We start from the raw sequence: 27,246 nt of genomic DNA on the forward strand, positions 1-27,246 counted from the left end.
GGCTAACTTATGTAATATTTAATTCATTGGAAAAATATCAGGGTCTCACAGAATCAATGGGAGGCTAGTGAGTCAGGTGTGGAAACAGGCAGAAACTGAAGTAGCCCCGCAGACCACGGAAACAGGGAATACAACATGGCCCCATAGCCAGAATAGTCTAATCATGATGTTGAGGCTGAGATAAACTGGAACGTCAGTCATTTTTAATTCAATTACTTGCCACTTGGCTATAGGAGGATGAGGCTGCTGGTCATAGTCTCACTTGACTACTCTCAAAAGAAAACAAGAGTGCCATGAGACAGAGGAAATGGATTTCCAATATCTAATGTACAAAAGATGCCCACTAGGCATGTGACCCACCAGTCACATAATAGTGCTTAGTAAAGGGCTATTTTAACAAGTCTAGACTCATTTATCAGACATTCATGGCCATTCACTGTCTGGCCTCAGCCTACTTTTCCAAACTTAATTTTCCTCTGCATGAGCCCTGAATTTTCCTATCTGCTTTTCTCACTCAGCTCATTCCCACTGCCTGCAATGCTTTTGACCTGTTACTTTGTAAAAGGATGTATGACTGCACATGCATGTTTAATAGCAATGTAATTCACAATTGCAAAAATGTGGAACCAACCTAAATGCCTATCAACCACTGAGTGGATAAAGAAAATGTGGTATGTATACAACAGCCATAAAATGGAATAAAATGGCCTTTGCTGCAACTTGGATAGAGCTGGAGGCTACTTTTCTAAGTGAAGTAACTCAAGAATGGAAAAAGAAATATCGTATGTTCTCACTTATAAGTGGGAGCTAAGTGTGAAGATGCAAAGGCATAAGAATGATATAATGGACTTTGGGGACTCGGATGGAGGGGTGGGAAGAGGTGAGGGATAAACAACTACATATTGGGTACAGTGTACACTGCTCAGGTGATTAGTGCACTAAAATCTCAGAAATCACCACTAAAAAATTTATCCATGTAACCAAAGACCACCTGTGCCCCAAAAACTATTGAAATAAAATTTAAAATGTTTTAAAAATTTAAAAAGATGTGTGATTGACACATAATGGTTATACATATTTACGGGTTACAACATGGTGTTTTGGTACATGTATATATATTATATAATGATCAACTAGGGCAATTGACATATGCATCACCTTAAACATCATTTCTTTGTGATGAACATTCAGTAACCTTTCTTCTAGCGATTTTGAAATATACAATGCATTGTCGATAACTCTAGTCATCTTACTATGCAATAGAACACCAGAATCTATTCTTCCTAACTGTAACTTTGTAGCAATGACCAATCTCTTCCCATCCCCCGACTAACTCACTACCTTCCTCATCCTCTGGTAACCACTAATCTACTTTCTACTTCCATAAGAACAACTTTTTAAATTCTACATATTAGTGAGACCATGTGGAATCTTTCTGTCTCTGGATTATTTAACTTAACATAATCTTCTTCAGATTCATCCATGTTGCTGCAAATGACAGGATTTCACTCTTTTTATGGCTGAATAGCATTCCATTATGCTTGTATATCACATTTTCTTTGTCCATTCATCTGTTGATGGACATTTAGGTTGATTCTATATCATGGCTATTATGAAAATTGCTTCAATAAACATGGGAATATAGATACATCTTTGATATACTGATTTTTCTTTCTTTTTTTTTTTTTTGGCGGAGGGATATACACCAGGCAGTGGGATTGCTGGATCATATGGTAGTTCAATTTTTAGTTTTTTAAGGCACCACCAAACTGTTTTTTCAAAATGACTATACTAATTTACATTCCCATCAGTAGTGTGTAAGGATTGCCTTTTCTCCAAATCTCTCATGTTTTAATATTCAACTTATCTTTTCTAAGACTTAGCTCTCCTTTCACTGGTCCCCAAATCACTGATTTTCTGTTTCCTCATTTTCTTTTAATCATGTATTGCTTGTTAGTATCTTTTTTGAATAGTAGTCTTGTATGTTTGTCTAACTATTTATGTGCCTTACTTTCCCCATATAGATTATAAACCCCTTGAGAGGAGAGATCATGTATCATTTATTTATTTGTTTTCTTGAGAACCCAGTGTTATGTATGTAGTAGATGTTCATTAACTTATAATAAATGTTTTTCATTTCATTTCACTTTCTCAAAATCATTTTTGCCAAATGAACTTATGATGAATGAATGCAAGAATGTGAGTCATTAATTTAAATCAATACTAATTTAATTACCTACTGTATATGTAGCACTATATTGATTGCTTTGTGGGGATAGAAAAAACAAACTTGAAAATTGCTTTAGGAGTAGCTCACAATCTAATTTAGGAGAGAAAAAAATACAAGTATGAGACACCCCCAGAACAATTATATAAATAAGTAAAATAAATACTCTAAAAATTTTAAATATCAGTGCTAAGGATATAAGAAAATGTAAAAGCATGACTTAACTATATATATATGTGGTACAAGCAGATTGCTTTGTCTGACATAAAGGGATTATGTTGGAACATATAGAGATGGTATTGGAGAATACAAGGGTTATAAATTTAGATTTAATATAATAGGTAACAGCAATCTTTTTTTTTTTTTTTATGAGACAAAGTCTCCGCGGCTGGAGTGCGATGGCGTGATCTCGGCTCACTGCAACCTCCGCCTCCCAGGTTCAAGCAATTCTCCTGCCTCAGCCTCCCGAGTAGCTGGGATTACAGGCATCTGCCACCATGCCCGGCTAATTTTTGTATTTTTAGTAGAGACGAGGTTTCACCATGTTGGCCAGTCTTGTCTCAAACTCCTGACCTCAGGTGATCCTCCCACCTCGGCCTCCCAAAGTGCTGGGATTACAGGCATGAGCCACTGCACCTGGCCACAGCAATCATTTTTTAATTAATTTAAAAAATTTTTGGTAAAAGTAATAGTTGATTAAATAAAATAAAGTTCACCTATCCAAAGGAATACTAATCCGCTATCAATAGTGATAAGTATTTATTGACTTAGAAAGATGATCATGATATAGTATTTAGTCATGCAAACAGGTTACAAAATATTATGTATATAAACTTGTTTTTTTAAATAAAGGGTATAAATATGCATTAAAATATCTGGAAGTATAATCAACAAGGTATGTTTACATATAAGTAGTGTACTCCATGGTTATTTTTTATTTGTGTTTTTTTTTCAGCAGATATTTTTGGTTGAAAAAATGCATATGTAAATTTAAAGACACTACAAGTTTTCAAGGACTATAGTGATATGAAGATAGAACGTGAGGTAGATTGCTTTAGCACCTATGCATAAGGATATCAAACGAGCAAGACTTATTTGATGAGACAATGGAAAGGGCACATTTAAGAGATGCTTTGGAGAAAATCAGTTTTACTAGGTTTCTAATTTAATGTGGGATTAAGATAAGGAGACTGAAAACAACACTGAAGTTGTGAGAAACATAGGAAAATATAGGTGCCACTAATAGGTATGGGAAAATTGAGAAGGAAAGCAAGAGGTGGAGGAGTTAACTTTTGCCAGGAGTAGTATAAGAGGTAACCAACTATATGAGATGAAAACTGGAAAAAAAAAAAAAAAGGCTTAGAAGTCAGGGCTGGAGATATAGACTTGGGTGTAAAGAGTGTTAGTATAGAAGTAGAAATTATGAAAATGGGTGCATACGGTGAGCCTAAAAAAGCTAAGTAAGGACTTAAGAAAATCCACTAAATTGTTTTTATTTACTGCATCCCTGTGTGTTTTTTAAAAACCTTTATTGAAATATAATTACATACCATAAATTTCACTCATTATATGTGTATAATTCAATAATTTTAGCAAATTTATAGAGAGTTGTGGGACCATCACCATAATTGTTAGAATTTTCCTGTCTCCCCAGAAAGTTATCTAGGGCCTGTTAGCAGTCAATCCTTGTTTTTACAACCAGGTTTAAGCAAACACTCTTCTGTTTTCTGTCTATATAAATTTGCCTTTTCTGTACATTTTATCTAAATAGAATCATACAGTATATTCCTCATTGTGCCTGGCTTCTTTCACTTATGTTTCTGAGGTCCGTCCATGTTATAGCATGGATCAATAATTTTTCTTTTTAATTGATGAATACTATTCCATTGTATGACTGTATCACATTTTATTCATCCATTTACTAGGTGATGGATATTTGGACTGTTTCCAGTTATTTTTGTTATTATGTGTAATGCTATTATACATGTTTACATACATGTATTTGTGTAGACAAATGTTTTTGTTTCTCATGGATATATTTCTAGGAGTAGAATTGCTGTGTTGTATGGTATATTTGTGATTAATTTGTTAAGAAACTACCAAAATATTTTCCAATGTGGCTGTACTATATGACATTACCATCAGCAAATGCACTGTGGGCCACTTTCTGTGCGTCCTCATCAACACTTGGTATAATTTGCCTTTTTTATTATGGCCATTCTAGTGTATGTGTAGTAGTTTCTTGTTGGACTTCTGATTTGCATTTCCCTAATATATTTTCTTTGAAGAAATATTTATTCAAGTTATTTGCCAATTTTTAATTTTTTGGTCTTAAAAATTATTGACTTGTAAGAGTTTTTCAAATATTCTGGATATGATCAGATGTATGATTTGCAATATTTTCTCTTATGTTCTTTTAATGATGACTTTTGAGTAACACAAGTTGATGAAGTCCAATATATAATTTTTTTCTTCTTTGAAACATGCTTTCAATATTTTACCTAAGAACTCTTTGCCCAACCCCAACTCATCAACATGTTCTCCTATATTCTCTTCTAGAATTTTATAATTTTAGCTCTTACCTTTAGATCTTACATTTAGGTCTGTGATCTATTTTGAGTTAACTTTTTATATATGGTGTGAAGTGTCTAATTTCTTTCTTTTCAAAAAAGATGGATACACAAATGTCCATTTGTTGAAAAGATTATCCTTTTCACCACTGAAATGTCTTTGTCCTTTTGTAGAAAATCAATTGACCATAAATGTATGCATTTGTTTTTAAACTGTCAATTCTGCTCCACTTATTTATATTATATGTCAACACCACATTGTCTTAACTGTGGCTTTATAGTAAGTTTTGAAATCAGAAAGTATGAGTCATCCAATTTTACTCTACGTTTTCAAGATTGTTTCAGCTATTCTGGATCCCTTGTACTCTTATACGAATCTTCCAATCAATGTGTCAGTTTTAGATCAACTTGTCAATTTCTGTGAAGAAGCCAGCTGGTATTTTTATAGGGGTTGGATTTAATCTATTATTCAAACTAGGGAGAATTGCCATGTTGACAGTGTTGATCCTTCCAACCCAAGAGTATGAAATGTCTCTTCATTTAGTTAGATATTCTTTAATTTCTTTCAGTAATGTTTTGTTTTTCGGTGTATGAGTCCTGATAGAACCTCTGAGCTAAATGAGCTAAGGGTGGGGAGTTATGGGAGCAGCTGTAGGCCACAGTTACCTACTATTCTTATCCAAAAGTCAGAGATTTTTCAAGCATAAATGCTTCTTAGATGGAGGTATGTTTTTGGTTAATTTCCAGAGTACCAAAATGGTTGCTTTTGTTAATTTTGTCCAGGCTTATACAGGTTGAATATTCCTTATCCAAAAGACTTGGGACCAGAAATGTTTCAGATTTTGGATTTTTTGGATTTTGAAGTATTTGCATTATACTTACCGATTCTATAGCCCTAATCAAAAATTCAAAATCCAAAATGCTCCAATGAATATTTCCTGTGAATGTCGTGTTGCCACTCAGAATCTTTTGGATTTTGAAGCACTTTGGATTTCTGATGTTCACATTAGGTATACTCAACCTGTAATTCTTCTGTGGGAAAGGATTTCCTGATCTTCTCATCTGGTCATAACTGGAAGTTCTGTCATCTGTGTATTTTTATGAGAATTTATGTTCCAAGTGCTTCTAGCTCCAAATGCTCAGTAACATAGTATGTATTGAGATGCCAATTCAGTCAAAAAACATGTTAAACTACCACTTGTCTTATAAAGACAAAACATTTAGGTTACTGAATAGTTTCCTTTTTTTGCATTGAATAGACTATGTTTAGCATGGTGATGAAACAGTTACTGAGATTGGCTATGTAATTTAAATAAACAAACAGATATATTCCAGCACTTCTTATATATTCAATACCACAGGAAATAATGGGTGAATAAATCATCATTGCTTCCCTAAGGATCCTGTAGACTAGGTAGTAGTTATGTGCTGCTATTGAACCATTATGGCACTGTCATATTTTTAATTATGTAGTTACTTGTGATTTATTTAATATGAACATCCATAAAATCTATGAGGTTAGGAACCATGATTGTATTGTTTACTTCCATGTTGTCAGCATTTCCTAGCACAGTGTTTGGAACATAATAGACACTCCATAAATATTGTTTGAATGAATGAGTGAACAACATGTCATGGAAATACAGGGTAGAAGGAAATTAATTCCTACTAAGAGGATCAGAAAAGTCAGGGATTAAAGGAAAGGTTTCCAGCCAAAGGAAACAATATGATTGTTTAAACTCAAAGAGTTAGAAAAGACCCAGAAATATTTGAGGAACTGTAAGGTATTTTCTAGGGCTGTAGCATAGGAGTTATAGTGATGAGTCAAAAAGAAAAGAGAATAAGAGGAAGAAAGTTAAGGGGAGATGAGTTTGGAGAAGCAAGTGGAAGCCAGGGTCTTTCTGACAAACTAATGACATTTTAAAAAGTCAGGGTTTTATTTTAAAGTAGGTAACTAGAGTTGGCAGTATGGAAGATGGACTGGACAGAGAAAAGAATAAATAATATGTATGCAAGCTGGGCAAACCCAGTGTACAATATTTGTATAGCCATCTGTATTATGTATAGGAGCTTCCTAAAAGCTTGAGAGAGAGAGAGAGAGTGTAATGTCACTGAGATATATATTCTTTAATTTCAAAATTTGCTTTGGAATTTTTGTTAAATAGAGCCACATGGTCCTCCCTTTATATCCTTGTGACAGCATGATAATTCTTAATAATAATAATTCTAACAATATGAAATTACATCAGTATGACACGTTTGCCTTTTTGAAGTGTGCCCCTATTAGTACTATATTTGATTTTCACAAAAACCCACAAGGTAGAGACAGCATTTTTCATTTTACCAATGTGAAGACTATCCTAATAAAGACTAAAAGATCAGCCTATGGTTTCATAACCATTACAAGTTAAGATGCAACATTAGAACCCTTTTTGAAGTCCAAACCCCTTCTAAAGGTAGCATTCATCCATGCATTTTAGTACTAATTTTATTGCTTTTGCTTTTTGTAACTAATGTTTCTTATAGAAGTTTTATAAGAAAGTTTTAACTTTGAAGTAACAACAAGGTTAGCATTTGCTTCTTTCAAATTGCTCTTTTGAACTATTTCCACAGTGTAAAAGGTTGAATAAAGAATTACCTAGATAATAGATTATGAATATAATATTTGTTAAAATTAAAATGTTATTATCCAGTACAATAAAGCACCTGTATTTTAGACCTTTTACAAAACCCAAGGTATATTTTTTTTAAAGGGAAAGAACAAGTGAGCACAGAGAAAAAATAACATTTGGTTGGCAGCACAGGGATCATCTTGTATGTTTAGAAAGTGAGAGTAAGATCAAGAGAAGCAGAGGTAGAAATGCAAAATGCAGATGAAAAATGTCAATATTACTGAGCATCTTTTGAGAAAGATGATATTACATGCTTGTTTATAATATTTTCATATGGAATATCTTTTTTTTTGCAGTAAACCACTTTGAAAATATTCTCCAGTTAATATAACACAATGAAAAACTTCTGCCATGGGATTTTTACAATTAGTAGACTTTATACTAAACATTCTTGAGATCTCTTTAAAAGTTGATTGCTTGTACTTTTAAAATTCGATGTATCGTGTGAAATCAATACAAAGGGGTCAGAAATTCAAGGTGAAATTAGGAAAAATTTAAATCCCCAGTAAGATAAAACACCTGCAAAATTAACCCAAGAGATGACTGGTGAGTAGATAATTCAGTTTGGAAACACCCAGAGTTTTGGTTGAGTCTGAAGGAGACACAAATAGACCGTGATTATAAATTGAAAAAGTAAAATCTAATCATTTAACAGGAGAATGAATTATCAGAAAGAAAACAGCTCTATTAGGGAAAATCAGAGAGCTAGTTGCAGGTTTCCAGCACTGTCTGGGAAAGAGGGTGTCCAGATTAGTAGATTGGAATATTCTAGTCCCTATCTCAATGATGGAGATGGGTAAGTACATCAAATTAAACCTTGAGGCAGTGATCATTAAAAAAATCTACTGACTCTCTTTTTAATGATTCCAGGCTCACCAAGGAAAACTCTGATTATGATTTTAATGTATGATATACATACAAAAGTATGTATATCCTTTAATAGAGATGTAATATGCTGGTTATCAAACTAAACATTCCTGTGTTTATAATATTTCCCAGTATAAGCTATTGCATGGGCATTCTAATTTATACTTAAATATCTTATGACTTTAGACAGGGAGAATTAGCCTCACTACTCTTGGTGCTACTGGGACACTGCAGAATAATAGTGTCTAATTGGAAGGAAATAAATATGTCTATATAGAAGGGCATGTTGGTGACAACATCCATCTGTTTGCAGTTGGTAAAAGAACTAGGTGATGATAGAGAATATGCATATTTTTCCTATTCTCTGTATTGTTTTTATGTGAAATTTTTCCTATGGCAATGGTTTTCAGACTTTAGTTTCTATCATAATAACCTGAAGACATTTTGTTTTTGTTTTTTTTTTTCTGAGATGGAGTCTCACTCTTGTCGCCCAGGCAGGAGTTCAATGGCGCAATCTCGGCTCACTGCAACCTCCGCCTCCTGGATTCAAGCGATTCTCCTGCCTCAGCTTCCCGAGTAGCTGGGATTACAGGCGCGTGCCACCACGCCTGGCTAATTTTTGTAGTTTTAGTAGAGATGGGTTTCACCACGTTGGCCAGGCTGGTCTCGAACTCCTGGCCTCAGGTGATCTGCCCGCCTAGGCCTCCCAAAGTGCTGGGATTACAGGCGTGAGCCACCATGCCAGGCCCCTGAAGACATTTTTTAAATTCCTAGGTCTTATTCCCAGAGATTCTGACACACTTGGTCTGGGATGAAACACAGGAATCTGCTTTTTTTTTTTTTTGAGACAGAGTCTCACTCTTTCGCCCAGGCTGGAGTGCAGTGGCGCGATCTCTGCTCACTGCAAGCTCCGCCTCCCGGGTTCATGCCATTCTCCTGCCTCAGCCTCCCGAGTAGCTGGGACTATAGGCGCCCGCCACCACGCCTGGCTAATTTTTTATTGTATTTTTAGTAGAGACGGGGTTTCACCATGTTAGCCAGGATGGTCTCGATATCCTGACCTTGTGATCCACCCACCTTAGCCTCCCAAAGTGCTGGGATTACAGGCGTGAGCCACTGCGCCTGGCCAGGAATCTGCATTTTTAAACATCACTGTATAATTCTCATCCTGAGGGTTAATGAACTATGAGCAGCACTTTTATACAGAGGAAAACTTTCTTAAAAGGATAGTTCACTGCTGGGCAAAATTTCATGGGTTTCTGTTAGGTTTCTGTTAACTGACTGAATTGGTAACAGTCTAACCAGTTCTAAGCCTGTGATTGGTCAGAGCTGTGTATTCAAACTACAACGAGCGTTGAGGAGTTACCAGGCAGCTCGATAAAAATAACTGATTTGGGTTGGGGCCAGGGCAAGACAAAATGGCTGCCACCTTCACCCGCCGTATGCTTGGAGGTGAAGAACAGAAAATAAAATCCTCTGAGGGGGCCCTCTCTGTTCAATAGCAGAAGCAAACAGGTAAGTGTCGATGCCAAGGAGTAGCTTGGGAGACAGAATCCCATCAAAATCGCCATCATCTTCTCATAGCCACCTCAAAACAATTTAAGTAAAAACAACGCGTCTCTTATGGAAGTGCAAGTTTCCTTTCCAGTGTTCTTTCTCTCAGACCCGGATTACTGCCTCTAAAACTTCTCTGATACAAAATCTTGGAGCTTCTTCAAGAAATGAGCAATTATTTAATTGAGTATATGCAGTTAGAATAGGATTCGGGACATAGGGGGAGGGGAAACTAAGAGCTGGAAATTGCTTAAGAGTAGTATAGGCGGCCGGGCGCAGTGGCTCACGCCTGTAATCCCAGCAATTTGGGAGGCCGAGGCGGGGGGATCTCGAGGTCAGGAGATCGAGACCATCCTGGCTAACACAGTGACACCCCGTCTCTACTAAAAATACAAAAAATTAGCCGGGCATGGTGGCGGGTGCCTGTAGTCCCAGCTACTCGGGAGGCTGAGGCAGCAGAATGGCGTGAACCCGGGAAGCGGAGCTGGCAGTGAGCCGAGATCGCGCCACTGCACTCCAGCCTGGGCGATAGAGTGAGACTCCGTCTCAAAAAGAAAAAAAAAAAGGTAGGGTAGGCTAGGGTTACAACCAGGAAGTGTCCGAACTAGAGTTTGAATTAATCAGACTTCAAAGTCTATATACCCCTTCCCTTGATTTTTCTAATTTTAATGTGTATAAGAATCAACCGGAGACCATGTTGAAAATGTAAACTCATGACAAGTTCCCCCAAAATTATGATTTAGTAGGCATTCTGCAAAATCAAAAATCTGTATTTTTAACAAATATAGGCAAGTTATATATATATATATAATATATCATAGGCAGGTTAATATATTAAAAATAAAATATGTTTTTAATAAAAATAAGACAGGTGGTCAGTGGGTATTATTTGAGAAACACTTTTTCAGAGCAAAGTTTCTCCAACTTTTTAATCTCAGGATTCCTTTGCACTGTTACAAATTACCAAGAACCTTAAAAAGCATTTATTTATGTGGTAAATAATATCTGATATATAGTAGCTATTGATATTTGTGGTATTAAAAGTAAAACTGAGAAATGTTTACAATATTTAACCCGTTTGAAAATACCAAGAATAAACCCATTACCTGTTAACCAGGTAACACTTTATAAAATATAACTGTATTTTCCAAATTAAAAACATTTAGTGAAAACAAGATATACTATTGCATATTTTTTAAAATCTCCTTAATGCCTAGCTTAATAATTTTCTTATCTGTTTCTACATTCAGTCTGTTGTGATATGATATTTTAGTTGAAGTATATGAAGAAAATCAGACCTTACACAAATACATAGTTAGGAAAAGGAGAACCTTGGAGACTCCCTGAAAGGATCTTGAAGATGCCCATGGTCATGGGACCATACTTTGAGTTCCTGTTTTTTAGGAATAGCTGTTTTTACTGTCAGAGTTCTATATTCATCAGTTTTTGTTGGCAATCAAAGTTCAGGGACACTGAGGAACATTAAAAATGAATTTATTTCTTAGATTACTTAGGGTGGGGAAAATTATTTTATAAATATTACCCCAGTCGCTCTTTCATTAATTTACTTTATTAGGTTTAAAGCACTATTGAAATATAAAATAGAAGTGTAGGTGATGGGGAAGAATTTTGTTTAAAGAAATTGGGTTTTAGAACAATGATTAGATTGAGGGTAGAGTGGTTTCAATAGGCAGTGAGGAAGAAATACGTTAGGTAAACAATTATAGGTAGAAAAAGTGGGAGAGCAGGGAGCAATCTATAGTTATTTATAGTAGATAGTTGTTTACAATTGAATAAATAACAATAATGTTAAGAAAGTGCTAATCGTAACTTTCTAAAAAGGGTGATTAATTTGCCTGATAAAACAGTATTTTCTTGTGGTCACATACCTCCTCAAATTTTCTTACATTTTTTGTTACTCTAAGTTTTAGTTCTGTAACCTAAAACTTACTGCCATGTTAGTGCAATAACTTTGACAAACATTATCTTATTTCTCATTTATCTGTGGTAAAAGTGGAGAACCTGAAAAGGAACCTGGAAAGAAGCAGCTGGAAAAGGTGAGAGGAAAACCTAGAGTGTGTGTTATCCTGCAAGCCAACTGAGGTAAGTGTTTCAAGGAAGAGGGAGTGATCCACTCTGTCAAATTATGCTGATCCATGAGGTTAAAATGAAGAATAATCATTGATCATGAGATTTAGTGACATGGAGGTCATTCATAACCTAGAGAGGAAAAGTTCCCATGGAGTGTTTGAAGTGAAAGTTCCATTGTTATGAGTTCAAGAGAGACTGAGAGGAAAGGAGTTGAAAACTTTGTATAAGTAGCTATTTCCAGTTTTGCTAAAACAGTAAGCAGAGAAATGGAGCAATAGATTTTAGAGGAAATGAGGTTAATACAGGTGGTTTCTTTTGGTTTGTAAATGAGATAAATAATAGCATGTATATTTGCTTATTTTTTTGAGAGCTTCAGTGGTGAACTCTCAAGACATGAATCCTTTCCTTATAGAATCCACGATCTAGTGGGGGGAAATGGTATTAAACAAATGATTACACAAATAATTAGAGTATGATTACCACACCTAACTTTTTCAAGGACATCAAGAAAGGCTTCCCTATGTAAATGATACTAAGGTTGCACTTAGGGAGGGAATACTACTTGAAAAGGTCTTGGGCAGAGGGAATATGGCATATCAGGGATACTGAAAGAAAGAAGCTACTGAGCTTGAAGTACAGACAGAGGGGAGAATGAATTTGGCAGAAGATAAAGAGGAAGAGTTAATCAGTGGCTAAATTATTTAGGTTGGAGTTCATAGATTTAGTTAAGGTCTTTGGTTATTATGCCATGTACCTTAGGGATTCTTGACTTCGTGTGTTTGGCATAACAAAAGTAAACTAGCCAAAACTGAAAGGTAAAAGATGGGACAGATAGAAATCAGAAAGGAAAGGTGAATTGCATTACCACTATTCATACTGCCACACACATGACATTAGGCCAAGTCTATCTGCAGCTTCATCATCAATTATTTTTTCTCATAAATACTAAATTTATTCAGTATTCACAGCATTGAGATATTTCTGTCTAACTGATCAAATCATATAGTAAGCAGGTCCAATTTGTTTGTTAATATGATCAGTAACAACAGATTGTCATTCCCTACCTAATATCCTCCAGCGGCTTTCTTTTAATCTCTTAAAAATAATATATTTTCCTCCCGGACGGGGTGGTGGCCGGGCAGAGGGGCTCCTCACTTCCCAGTAGGGGCGGCCGGGCAGAGGCGCCCCTCACCTCCCGGGCAGGGCGGCTGGCCGGGCGGGGGGCTGACCCCCCCACCTCCCTCCCGGACGGGGCGGCTGGCCGGGCGGGGGGCTGATCCCCCTGCCTCCCTCCCAGACGGGGCCGCTGGCCGGGCAGAGGGGCTCCTCACTTCCCAGTAGGGGCGGCCGGGCAGAGGCGCCCCTCACCTCCCGGACGGGGTGGCTGCCGGGCGGAGACACTCCTCACTTCCCGGACGGGGTGGCTGCCGGGCGGAGGGGCTCCTCACTTCTCAGACGGGGCAGTTGCCAGGCGGGAGGGTCACCCCGTCCGGGAGGTGTACCCAACAGCTCATTGAGAACGGGCCATGATGACAATGGCGGTTTTGTGGAATAGAAAGGGGGAAAGGTGGGGAAAAGATTGAGAAATCAGATGGTTGCCGTGTCTGTGTAGAAAGAGGTAGACATGGGAGATTTTTCATTTTGTTCTGTACTAAGAAAAATTCTTATCCTGTTGATCTGTGACCTTACCCCCAACCCTGTGCTCTCTGACACATGTGCTGTGTCCACTCAGGGTTAAATGGATTAAGGGCGGTGCAAGATGTGCTTTGTTAAACAGATGCTTGAAGGCAGCATGCTCCTTAAGAGTCATCACCACTCCCTAATCTCAAGTACCCAGGGACACAAACACTGCGGAAGGCCGCAGGGTCCTCTGCCTAGGAAAACCAGAGACCTTTGTTCACTTGTTTATCTGCTGACCTTCCCTCCACTATTGTCCTATGACCCTGCCAAATCCCCCTCTGCGAGAAACACCCAAGAATGATCAATAAAAAAAAAAATAAATAAATAAATAATAGTAAAGTAAAAAAAAAATAATAATAATAATATATTTTCCAACTTTTTCTTATGAAATTTTTAAGCACTTGGAAAACCTGAAGACTAACACCTATATACCCGCAATCTAGAGTCAAGAACTTTTATCATTTTGTTCTATTTGCTTTCTCTGTTTTGCTGCATAATTTGAAAGTAAGTTACAGACCTCATGACGCTTCATATGCACATACTGCAGCATATATTGCCTAAAAATAAGGGCATTCTCTGTAATCTCAGTATTACCATATTTAAGCTACTTAAAGTATTTTCCTATCATCTAATGCCTAATCAGTATTAGGTATCTTAGAGCCTCCCCCCAGTTTTTAGCAGTTTTATTGGAGTTTTTATACCATGAGAATTATTTATTTTAGGTGTACAGTTTGATGATTTACTGCAAATTTACAAAAGTTGTACAGCCATCATCTTAATCTAATTTGAGAACATTTCTAGAAAGAAGCCTCTGATACATGTTTTTTTTTTAACTGAACTAGGATTAAATCAAGGTTATGTCTCTTTAAAGTTTTTTCCTAAAATAATTTTTCTTTTAGTCCATGAGATTGATTTTTAGAGGAAATCAGCTGTTTTATGGAATCTTCCACATTCTAGATTTATCTGCCTGTTTTTTCATTATGTCATTTAACTTTTTCCTCTATCCATCCCCCAACCGCCACTCCCAATATTTTCTATTAAAGTCCTGGTTAGACTCATTCTGATATATTTGGAATAAAAACCAAATTTGCTAATTATTTTTCTTCTCTAAAATGTAAGCCCCATAAAGCCTTCTCTAATACCAGTGTGTGGTTCACAGTAGGATCTCAATAAAAATTTGTTGAGTGAATGAATGAATCACCTACATTCAGGTTATATATTTTTGCCATCCAGTTTCAATCTCAGCTTAAGACATTTTTCCATTTTAAATTTTCTCCCTCTGACGATGAATACTGAGTGATCCCTCCACATGTTTTTTCAAATCATGCCAGTTATGGAAATATAGTCCTTTTTGATTCCAGTATGATAATTATAATATGAATTTGCACAGTTTTTGATGCTTCTGACCTTTATGTGCTATTATTTTCAGTAGTCATCTATAATTTAGTTACGTTAGCAAATATACTCTGGCCTTTGGATTTTAAGGAAATGTACATATACATAGACATTTCTAATGTGAGAAAATCTAAAACTCATATAAGTGTATCCAGCTTCAATAAATAACATAGTACTTTTGGCTGTTTCTCAGCCAGTATATTTGCATCAAATTCTCTGTTCTGTTTTCAGAAATACATTAAAAAATTTATGTGGGAGTGGCAGTTTGCAGAAGGCACTGATACATGTGAAACCAAGTAATGCTATTTAAAGCCATGCACAAATAGATATGTTTTGAATTATGTTCACTGGGAAAAATAGTAAAGAACTCCCCTGGTATTTTGCTTCCTATGCTTAAGGCCTTATCTTTGATAAGTTGTTAGACGAGATGACATGTGTATCTTGGCACAACTAGATGCTAGGGAAATGTTGACATATTTTAGATTGCAAATCGGTTTGTATGCACAGTGCATTGCCTCAAAGTGCATATTATGGTCCTCTACTATAAAATATATTGCTTTAGTTTAAAGCTAAAATGTAGATGAAATTATAAGAAATAAATGGGAAGTCCAGTTTGATCTCAACCTGAAAGTTTGAAATAATTTTTCATTTGCATACTGGTCAAATCCAAATAAAATTGATTTTAGGTGTTCAGTGCTGAACAACACTGGCTTAATAAGATTTGTAATTTGAGGAACCTTGTCAAGGATTTCTACAAAACTTACAAGACATTTGTTAAATAGGAACTAGGACAATGGGCAGAGAACATAGGGCAAACCTTATTTGTTTGGGGTGTATTTTTATATAAGTAGTCATATCACACAGATGGAAATAAACTAGTATTTAATTAGATTTGTTTCATGTAAGGTGACCCGTGAAAATAGAGGGGCTGGAATTTTCAGGGCTCTAGGACATTTTGGTTACTTCATATGTAGTCATGTCCCACTACATCTGAACATAGGGCTCTAGAGCAAAATCTGTTGTCAAGAAAGAATCAAGAAAGTTGCTAGTGAGTATCCAAAACATATCAAATGCATTTTCAAAACAAGTACCTTCTTGGAAAATGCGTATTTGAAGTTGGTATTTATGTATATAGTGGTTTTCTACAGAGGATTTCCTAAAGTATTGACACTGGAACTATAGAAACTATTGTTATTTAGTTCATGGCTTCTTGGCTAGGGTAAAGTGCTAAAGGGTCAAAGCTTGCGAATTTAGTTTCTCTGAGGGCCTTTACGCTTTTTATTAGACTATACTCTTAGACTTTCAAAGAATTTCAGAAGTATATGCAGGACAGATCCATTCCTACTACTTGAGAAATAAATGGACTTTGTCGATGATGACTCAGTCATATCACCTAGATGTCCATTATAGTAAACACAGTATTCTATATATCATCTTTAAATAATTCCTGTCGCGTGCAAAGTGCTTAATTTAAACTTAATATGTGATCGAATGAATTAAAAACATTTTACATATTTTGTAGCTCTGTCCATTGAGAAGGCCTGGAAGAAACAATATCCCAATAGCGATAAGCACACCCAGTGCCAAGGTCTTGTTTCCTATTATCGTTCTGCAGTAAAAGGAACCCGGGCTCTGTAGAAATAGCTGATTCTAGGGCTAATGCAGGGGTTATACAAAATGGTACTGGAACATCTTGTAAGAGCCAGCAAGTAAGGGAGTACTTAAGAATCAAAATGAGGGAGTTAATGTCAGAGGGACACAGGAGCTAACTAAAAGAGCTTTCAGTGGCCAAAGCTGGAATAGTTTAATCAGCAAAATAAAATTGTGTTGGAATATTACCCAAAGTATAAAATTAATACTCATGAATCCATACTGGTATAAATAAATGACTTAATACATGGGGATAAATGGAAAAATCTCCTGTACAGATGAGTTCCAGAAAATTTATGTAGGCATACCACCATCAAGAAGTTGGAATGTAACTTCCCGTTCTTTAAGTGTGGGCTGCACATAGTGACTTTTTTCCCAAAGAGTACAGTACGGAAATGGGAGGAGAATAATCTTAGAGTGGAGAAAACTGATAAATACTACTTTGGTCAGGTGATCAAGGTTAGTAACCTTAGCGATAAGTTAGTAGTACATACCCTTGATATGATGTGATGAGAATGGTACTTTGCCTTTGTGTTATTTCTCCCAAAAACTTACAATCTAATTATAGCTATGATAAAAAAAAAAAAAACAACAACACTAGACAAACCCAAATTGAAAAGCATTCTAGGCTAGGCACTGTGGCTCACGCCTGTAATCCCAGCATTTTGGAAGGCCAAGGCAGGTGGATCACTTGAGTCCAGGAGTTCGTGATCAGCCGTGGTGACATGGCGAAACCCTGTCTCTACGAAAAAATACAAAAATTAGCCAGATGTGGTTGCACATGCCTATAGTCTCAGCTACTCAGGAGGCTGAGGCAACAGAATCGCTTGAGCCCAGGAGGCAGAGGTTGCAGTGAGCCGAAATGATGCCACTGCACTCCAGCCTGGGCAACAGAGTGAGATCCTGTCTCAAAAATAAAATAAATATAAAATAAACCTTCTATAAAATAAATAACTGATGATTACTCCTCAAGACAGTCACGGTCATCAAAAACAAATTCCTGTGCCACAGTTCAGAGGAGCCTAGGAGACATGATGCCTACTTGTAATGTGGCATCTTAGATGGATTCCTGGGACAGTAAAAGGACTTAGCTGAAAACTAAGGAACTTTGAATAAAGAATGGACATTAGTTAACAATAGTGTGTCAGTACTGGTTCATTAGTTGTGGTAGATGTTCCATATCAATGTAAGATATTAACGGTAAGAGAAACTAGATGCAGGGGATACAGGAATTCTCTGTACAGTATTTGCAAATTTTCTGTAAATCTAAAATATTTTAAATAAAAAGCGTGTTTAAAAATACATATCACTTGATTGGCATAAAAGCTAAACAATAGTGATGATTTGTTTTTCTGAATACAAAATTCAGAATGTCTTACTATATTAAGGTAAATGAGAGGGTGAAGTGCTCATTTCTTTAAAACAAACATTTGACAAACATTTATACTTGGAGCTTCTACCCTGTCACGTCATTCTTTTCTATCTTATCACTTGCATCTACAATATTTTGTTGCTTCTATAAGCTTTCAGATATCATCCTTAAGATGGCAGAGATTGACTGTTTGTCACTTGACAGTTCTGTAGAGGGAAGAAAGAGGAAGAGATATTTTAAATTCTCACATTTTCCTTAGAATGACAAATGCTCCATGACAGAACTATGCTGGAGGGAATATACATGAGAAGAACTGTTTCCACACTGCACAGTTTTCTACCATGTTGATTCCAGTCAGGATAAGAGTGATAATTTCTGCTTCAGAACAGTCATGTTGACAACTAGAATAGGATGTGTTCATGCTTGGCTTTTATTTAGGAAAAAAAGGATATTATATTACACACCCTTGCTGGAGCTATGTATTTCCTGGAAATTAATATATATGATTAAATTTTCCAAAAAAACCTCTTTATTTTTCATTTGTCCTGTGACTTAGATTGCACTATTGTTATTTTCTATATTATCATCCAATGTGAAATGGCCAAACATATTGTGGTAATTAAAGATATTGTTATATGTGAAGATTATTGTCATTTTATAATTTGACAGGCCCATTCCTATCTTAAATCCTTTAAGAAACTTTCTAAGATACATTTGTTTCAGCAGCATGGCAATTTACATAAGCTAGTGTGAACAAAGAACATTAAGGTTTTTTTTTAAATAGGAGCCTCATCCAAATGTCCAGATATTTGCAGAAGAGTTGAATGCTTCAGATTAAGGCTTAGAGGAATTTCCAGCTACTTTGAAAAAGATGTTTCAACTCAAATTTATGTATCTGTGAGAATTTATCTACAATTATACATCTCAGTGAAAATTCATTGGAATCATTTGTAATCTTTAAACGATTTAGAAGTAGCCTTTAAAATAACTAGTTTTAGTGATATTTGTGGTAGAAACTACATTGTGAAACATTTAAATATCTTTTCAGTGATCTTACATTTATATTGACATTTACCTAAGTATGTTTCATAACAGATGGTATAATCACTTTCAAAAAGGAGAAATTGAGATGATTACTAGTTTATAAAAGTAATATGAATATTTTGTACTGTATTCAGCTTTTCCTTTGTACCTCAAGGCCTTAGCATCTGATATTCCTTCTGATTGGGGCATTCAAACAATTTTGGCTCTTTTATTACTCCCATCCTGTTTAACTGCTTTTTCTGGCTAGCTCTGGTTTATACCACAGGTCTCAGATGATATGTCAGTGTCTCAGATGATATGTCAGTATCTCAGACTTGACCTTCCCTTCTGAATTAGGTCTCTGTTTCTTTCATAGCATCCTGTACTTTTCCTTCATCTCCCCAGTCATGATTATGATTATATACTCATTTGTTTCATATTTGTGTAATAACTATTACCTTTACTAAACTGTAATATCCATTGCATAGTATCTTGGCACATAATAGATTATCAAAAGGGAATTGTAAGAATCAGTGAACAAATATTATTATAATATCCAGATTACTAGCATGATTGTCACAATTTATATCTAACCTTTACAGGATTTTAGCATATTTCATGAAAATAAGTAGATGTACAGAAAATCAAGTTACTCTTTGTTCTATAATAGAAACAGAGAAGGTAAGCCACAGTGCTTTTAAAACAGAGTATTTGAGCAAGAGACTTTGTTGGTGTTACTTTTTCTCTTTTCTCAATTTGATTTATCTTCTAGGAAAGGATCATACAGATTCTTCAGTTCAGAAGAACTCCAGCAACACTTACATGGTGACAACACCCTCTCCCATTCTCTGTTGTTACTCCAAATTTTAATTACTGGTCTCAAAACTCCTGTCTTAATCTTAGCAGACGACCTTGGCACTTACCACTGAATGAAAATGAAGGCTATTATGTGAGAAATACTTCATCTTTCTCCCTTTTACCTCCTACCACCCTACAAAAAATCCTGCATCCATTCCCTGTCTTTATTCTTTGCCTCTGCTCTTGGGGGAAGAAATTCTTTCTATCTCTGAATTTAATTTCATTCCTTTCTGTTTTCTCTGTGATATTGCCACATTAGTTATTTCTTCTCTTACCTATGTTTTTAAAACATGTTTTCTTTGTACTTTATCCTTCTAGATGCCCTATGAATATGCTCAAGTTTCTTTCATGTAAAAAAAAAACATAAAAGAATTTTAACTCTGCATCTTTCATGGTTGCCTTCTTATCTCTTTACTTTCCGTATCGACTGTGACTATGTACTCTAGGTCTCTACATTCTCACTTTCAATTCAGTCTTTTAACCCACTGTCACCTGGCTTGTGCCTTCACCACTTAGCTGAGATTGCATTAGCAAAGGTTACTAATGACTTCTTGATAGCTAAGTATAATGGACATTTTCAGATCTGAACTTGACTGATCTTCTGCATTTAATACTGTTGTCTGTAACAAATCTTTTCTATTTTTATGAATTTTTCAAAGGTAAGGATAATACTTGTTTTTGTAGAAAATTTAAACATTACAGAGTCATAAGGATTCTTATGCTCACCTTGAAACTTTATTCACCCTGTGTTTCTTGACTCTTTCTTTTCTGATACTGGTCCAGCTCTTACTACTCTGGCTAATTTCTTAATGCATACTTTGTAGGTTTTTCATTCACTGCCAACCCCTTGCATGTTGGTGTTCAGTTGGATCCAGTCTCAAACTTTTTTTCACTTGAAATTTCCCTGCAAAATAATTTAGTTTTCTCTCATGACCCTAGCTATCACTCAGCGACTGCCAGTTCAGTATCTCTAACTCAGATCACTTTCCAAAGTGCCAATTCCCATACATCCTCTTTCTTACATGGATAATTGTTCATAAATCTCATAGGCACTTCAAACTTCAGGAGTCCAAAATGGAAACTAGAACCTTTTCTCGAAGTCTGTGCCATTTTCTCTGTTACCTAGTCATTGTCATTGCCTTTGGTCTCATGTGTCGAGCCAGAGCCTTACCCCAGATTTCTTTCTCTTTTTCATCCTTTGTATCCAATTTGTCACTAATTTCAATAGAATCTTCTCAACATGTCTCATATATTTCTCATTCTTTTCATTCACAGTGTTGCTGTTTGAGTTCAGACTCTTTCATTTCTTGTCTACATGAATTTTTAAGTGGTCCCATTGCCTTCTGTCTTAACCTGACTTCAATCCGTCTTTCACTGGGCAAATAATTGTCCTTAAACACTTAAATATGACCATATCATTTTTCTGCTTAAAATAGTGTCTCCCCATTAGCTTCACTGTAAATCCCACAGGAGAGATTCCAACCACCTTAGCATACCACCCAAAGCCTTTGTTAACTGGCCTTTGCCTATCTTTCTAGCTGATGTCAGGACTAGGTCTCAAGGGACTGAAATTAGAATGGATTATTCTATTGTAAGTGTCAAGTAACAGAAAGAAGCTGCAAGTTGAATATGAACTGAAGTATTTAAGAGTTTTGAATGGTCAAATCAGAGACACGATGATATTTGAGACGTGGTTAGGGTAAGAGTAAGAATGAAAATTACAGAAAGACCTAAAAGGGCTGCCTATAACTAAAGAGGAAGGAGAATAAGATCAAGAATACAGAAAATAAGATGTTGGAAACTATCACCAAGAGTCACTGAAATGTCTATAGCATTGAGCTTATGATGGGTAGGTATGTTAGGTTGACTTAAAGGATCAGATTTAAGATGGAGATTGATAGAAAAATCTATTATATGTCTGATCGTCTTTCTCTTCTATATAAAAGACTTTATTGGCTCTTGTATCAACTATAGGACAAAATTCAAGATTTTCAGATGACCTAAGAGGGCCTCCATATTTAGGCTTCTTTTTATCTCTGCAAACTTACCTCCTTCCCCCTGCCCTCTTGATCTTTAGGTTCCATCAACTCTAAATACCTGCTGCTCTTTTCTCATGTTTCCTCTGCCAAGATTGTCCTTAATTTCCTCATTTTCTGGGTAAATGCCTGTTCATTCCTTAAGACCCTATACAGACATCACCATCTCCAGGACACTCCCTCTGAATCCTCCTTTCTCTCAGAGTTACCCATCCATCCATCCATGCATTTATTTATTTGTTTATTATTGAGAAAATATTTATTGAGTGCTTAATATGGATCAGATTCTATGTCAGGTAATGGGAACACCATGGTGAATAAGATAGGCCACACATGACCTTTACCCTTCTTGGTCTTACATTTAGCAGTGGATACACATGTATAACGCAATAATCACAAATAAAATAATTACCAATTTCATAAATGCTACAAATAAAATAAACGATGAACTATCATACAGAAAAATGAGGATGAGGGGTAGACAGAGAGGCAAACCACTTTAGTGTAAGGTTGAGCCATAAAAAGTTGTTGATCTTTAAACTGTTTGTGTCCCATAAAATAGTTTTACATAGTTTAACCTAATGGTTGACTTTCTGAGGAATTGACATTTAAGCTGAAACCTGAAGGATGAGGTGGAATTGGCCATGCTGGCTAAGCCTATAATTTGGCATGTTCCAGGAACCAAATGAAAAGAATTGAGAAAAAAGGTGAGTGAAACAAAACAAAAGTAAGAGACAGAAGTAGGGCAGATCATATAGGACCTTATAGGAGATTGGATTTGTTTTTCATTAAAATGTAAAGCCACTGGAGTTTTTTAAGATCCCTCTGTTTACAGTGTGGAACTAGAATAAAAGGGAGTAAGGTTGGAAAAATGCTACCTATTAAGAGGTTGATGTAAGGAGACAATTTGGTGTTGCCTTATTTGTGCAGCTTGGAATCAGGCTGCCTTTGTTTAAATCCTGGATATGCCATTTATTAGCCATGTTACTTCATGTTCAAATTTTGAGTTTTACTCGAATTCTCTAAGCCTCAGTTTATCTATCTGTGAAATAGAGACAATGATAGGATCAACTTCATAGGTCTGGCCTTGAGATTGAATGAGATAATCCATTGCAAACACTAAGCAGTCTTTGACAGAGAATAAACACTTACTAGGTACTAGAGATTAATAGCCCAAGCGAGAGATGATAGTGGCCTGGGCTAAGTTGATGACAGTATATTTGGAGACAAGTGAATGGATATGAGGCCTATTGTGGAGGTTTAAATATCAGGATTTAGTAATGTATTGGATTTGACAGTTGAGGGAGAAGGATTTCTCAGTTATGACTCCTGGGCTTCTGTCAAAAGGAATGGAGAGGATTGTGTTGCACTTTCTTGAGTTGGCGAAGGTCTGTCTGGTACAGATTTTAGTTTTATAAATTTCTCTCTATATACTATATAAAGCAGGAATGAAAGAAAGGAAAAAGTTAAGTATCATACAATGTAAGAGAAAATGGCTATTAAATATTTTAGGTATCTGTCAGAATCTTACATGAGTTATATAAAACACTTTTAGTTTATATTATGTTTATACCACAGTGTCTGTAATATGTAAAATTTTAAAATGTGTATATTGTTTGTTCCCATGGTATAAGATTTTGGAAATTTCTACTGTACTGTGTGATAGGCAGTGAACAATTAAGCTTATATGTTTGTTTGTCTTTATATTAAAGGTGATTTGTAATCATTCCATCTGCTTCTCTTACAGAATGGAGCTTGCTTGATATTTCACTAGATAAAGAATTTAAGGCGAGTATCTATCTTTGTTCTCCTTGGCAACTGAGAGTCTGCCCTTGGAAACATCAGGCACCATGGGGAAGCGGGATAATCGGGTAGCCTATATGAATCCTATAGCAATGGCCAGATGGAGAGGCCCAACTCAATCTGTGGGCCCAACAATCCAAGATTATCTAAATCGACCAAGACCCACCTGGGAAGAAGTAAAGAAACAATTAGAAAATAAAAAAACAGGCTCAAAAGCATTAGCTGAATTTGAAGAAAAAATGAATGAAAATTGGAAGAAAGAACTTGAAAAAAGCAGAGAGAAATTATTAAGTGGAAATGAGAGCTCATCTAAAAAAAGAGAAAGAAAGAGAAAGAAAAAGAAGAAATCTTATCGGTCTTCATCTTCTTCATCAAGCTCTGATTCTTCAAGCAGTTCTTCAGATTCTGAGGATGAGGAAAAGAAACAAGGAAAAAGGAGAAAGAAAAAGAAGAACCGTTCATACAAATCATCCCAAAGCTCTACGCATGAATCAGAATCAGAGAGCAAGGAGTCTGTAAAAAAGAAAAAGAAGTCAAAGGATGAAACAGAGAAAGAAAAGGATGTAAGAAGCCTCAGCAAAAAAAGAAAGAAAAGTTACCCTGATGATAAACCTTTATCATCTGAGTCCTCATCTGAATCAGATTATGAAGAGGATGTGCAAGCAAAAAAGAAGAGAAGGTGTGAAGAGCGAGAACAAGCAAAGGAAAAAGTAAAGAAGAAGAAGAAGAAACAGCACAAGAAACATAGTAAGAAGAAGAAAAAGAAGTCTGGATCAAGTCACAAGTCAAGGTAACATCAAGAAAAAAAGCAAGAATGAGTTTGCCGAGTTCCCCTGTGTTAGTAGAATTATTTCTGGACTTTGAGTTGCCTATCAAATCCCACTGTGCCAGAAAGGGGCATAGTGGCTGCTGGCAACTTCAATATACATTTTTGTTTGTTTGCTTGTCCTTCCTTCTAATGGTTAATTCCTCTGAGAGCTAAAATTCTGTTGTCATACCAGTGAATAAAATGTTTGAAATTAAAGTAAAATGTGTTAGATAATGAATAACTTTGACAAAAAAAAGTGTATCTAAGGTTAAATGTATCTAATTCGAATACATCTTTGAAATATCACCATCAATGAAACATAAATGTAATTTCCAGACAATTGTAGTTGGTATTTTTGATGCAAGGACTTAATATTGATGTCTCAAATTCCTTGCTTTTGTAAATAAGTTTAGTTCATTTTCCTTTTTTCTTTAATGAATCTTTGTTTACATGGGGAAAGAGCATGTGGGGTGGGAAGGGCAAGTGTTTGCTAATCACTGTGGCTAGCTGAATAGTGTGCCTTTGACTCTTACACATCCTATTTTTGCCAGAGCAGCAGCCGTCCTTTTCTTACTTTATGAAATTCTGGGGTGTTGTATGCTGCTTCAAGTGAACAAGAAGGACAGGAGTTTACAGCATAAGTAAGCCCCCATATCTATGAAATTTACCTCTTCTTCAGCACTGTTTACTATACAGTACTGAATAATATTTAGTATTACAATATTACATGATTTGAAATAACTTTATACCCATTTTGTATGGGAACCATTCTAAACAGACCCTGATGTTGTTTGATTAAGAAATATTCTGAAATTTTTTTGCATGTTTTATACTGTTAAGTTTTAATTATCTGACCATATTCTATATAACTGATGATCCTTTTTTAAGATATGATTTATGCTTAGGATATAAGTTTCAAGTTTTTAGTTTCTTAACCTTGCTATATTAATTTCATTACTGTGTTTAATTGCACCCTTGCCAAAATACTTAGCATGTGAAAAGGTTTTTTTAAAAAAATATGTAATGCCTTCATATTGAAGCTGGTTACTGTACGCAAGTTGAGTGCCAGACCTCTAGTACGCCGTATGTTACATGAAACTACTGCCAAAATCTTAGTAAGATTGTTGTTGAAAAAATTGTTGTCTTAAGCATTAATATTGAATTTATATAGAAGTTAAATGTAGATGATAATGACATCATTCATCTTCCTGTGTCCATATTTTCCTACAATTTGGTGCCTTGTATCTGTTGCTGATTCACTTTTACCACTAGTGTAAAAATAAGTGAAAAAATATTTTTACTTTACATTTTTATATATCAGAGTAACATAAATTATAAATTTGTGTCTCAAAAACCACCTGTGATGGAGGATGTGCTAATTGTAATGTCATAGGTACAAAGTATTTTGGCATGATGAAAAGCTCAATAGCTATTGTTTTTCAATAGCAGATTTTATCTCGGCTACCTTCAATCACAAGTAAAATTATAAAGATAAAAAACATCTACATAAACATATTGGCTGCCAAATTTTTTGCATTGGAAATACTGGAATCTCTCATTAAAGTTCTTGGAACATTATAGTGATGCCATGTTAGATTACCTTGGAGCTTCATAACTTTAGCTTTTTCCTAAAAATATATGTTTATGCTGATAAAAACTATTACATTTATGGGATATTTTGTATCCATATAGAGTTTTTCAGAATTGTTCATTAAAATGCTTTTTATAAGCTTATATTATTTGTAGAATATGGCAAAAGCATTTACAGCTCATCATGTACCTATCTGCTCCTGTTCACTTCCAAACCTCTTGTAGTTAGGCAATGCCATTTGACTACTTCAAGCAGAGGGATTGTAAACAGAAGTGATTTTCTATTTCCATGTTGGACTGTAAAAAGTTCTGCATGACCCTCCAGTTTTCTTTTGCCTGTCATGGTGACCTGAAAGCAAGATGTTCCAAATGGCATACTTACAAGACGGATGCAACCTGGGTCCTTAGGTCGCTGTTTAGAAGGGACCTGACTGGAGTGCTGATGGACTTGCAGTAAACTTTTTAAGTGTAAGAAATAAACTGTTATGTGTTAAACCACTGTGATTTGGGGTCTTTTTATTACTGCGGAATCACCTAACCTAATCTGACCAATAACATAGAACTCTAGAACACCTATTTCATTATTTACATAAAATAACTCACCTTCTTCTATCACATTCTTCTGTAGTCTACAGATTGACTCAGAAGTGGTCATTATGCCATAGCAGAAGGAAATACTCATTGTATTTGCACTGGTTTTTATGTAATGATTGAGGGAGAGAGTGGTCTACCATATTTCATGCTTATCAGAAATGCTGCCTAGGAAATAAAACTACATTATTCTGTTGATTGTAGTAAAAAAGTTCCAGTAAAGTTTTTGAGAAGGAAATTTTAAAAGTACTCATGAGCACTTGATGAAGAAGAGGAGTGCTATTTTTTATATTAATTATAGAACTTACAGCAGAGAAAAGTGCTATAGAAATATGGAGGATAATACACTAAATAGATTTAGTTGAACATTAATATGTAGCTTCTAAATTAAAAGCAACATAATTTTGTCCCTATTTGAAAAGCACTAAAGTTGTTATTAGTGATCTGCCTATGTGCTTA

The 27,246-nt window shown here is 35.6% G+C and overlaps 1 protein-coding gene across 7 annotated transcripts in view; it reads left to right on the forward strand.

The window, feature by feature from the left end:
- The window catches only part of FAM133A (family with sequence similarity 133 member A), a 39,480-nt gene extending 12,781 nt beyond the window's left edge, over nt 1-26,699 (forward strand). For 3 of the 7 annotated variants that reach the window (XM_034950565.2, XM_014343501.3, XM_034950566.2), the window contains exons 3-4: nt 11,905-11,993; nt 23,743-26,688. In XM_034950565.2, the coding sequence (XP_034806456.1) occupies nt 23,846-24,592 (747 nt within the window). In that variant the 5' untranslated portion in view covers nt 11,905-11,993; nt 23,743-23,845 and the 3' untranslated portion in view covers nt 24,593-26,688. Of the gene's footprint in view, nt 1-11,904; nt 11,994-23,742 lie in introns of all 7 variants that reach the window. The other 4 variants (XM_003810375.3, XM_034950568.2, XM_034950570.2 and 1 more) reach the window with 4 other exon arrangements.
- Nucleotides 26,700-27,246: the final 547 nt, after the last annotated feature.

The sequence above is a fragment of the Pan paniscus genome, chromosome X, assembly GCF_029289425.2.
Source record: "Pan paniscus chromosome X, NHGRI_mPanPan1-v2.0_pri, whole genome shotgun sequence".
Taxonomy (NCBI): domain Eukaryota; kingdom Metazoa; phylum Chordata; class Mammalia; order Primates; family Hominidae; genus Pan; species Pan paniscus.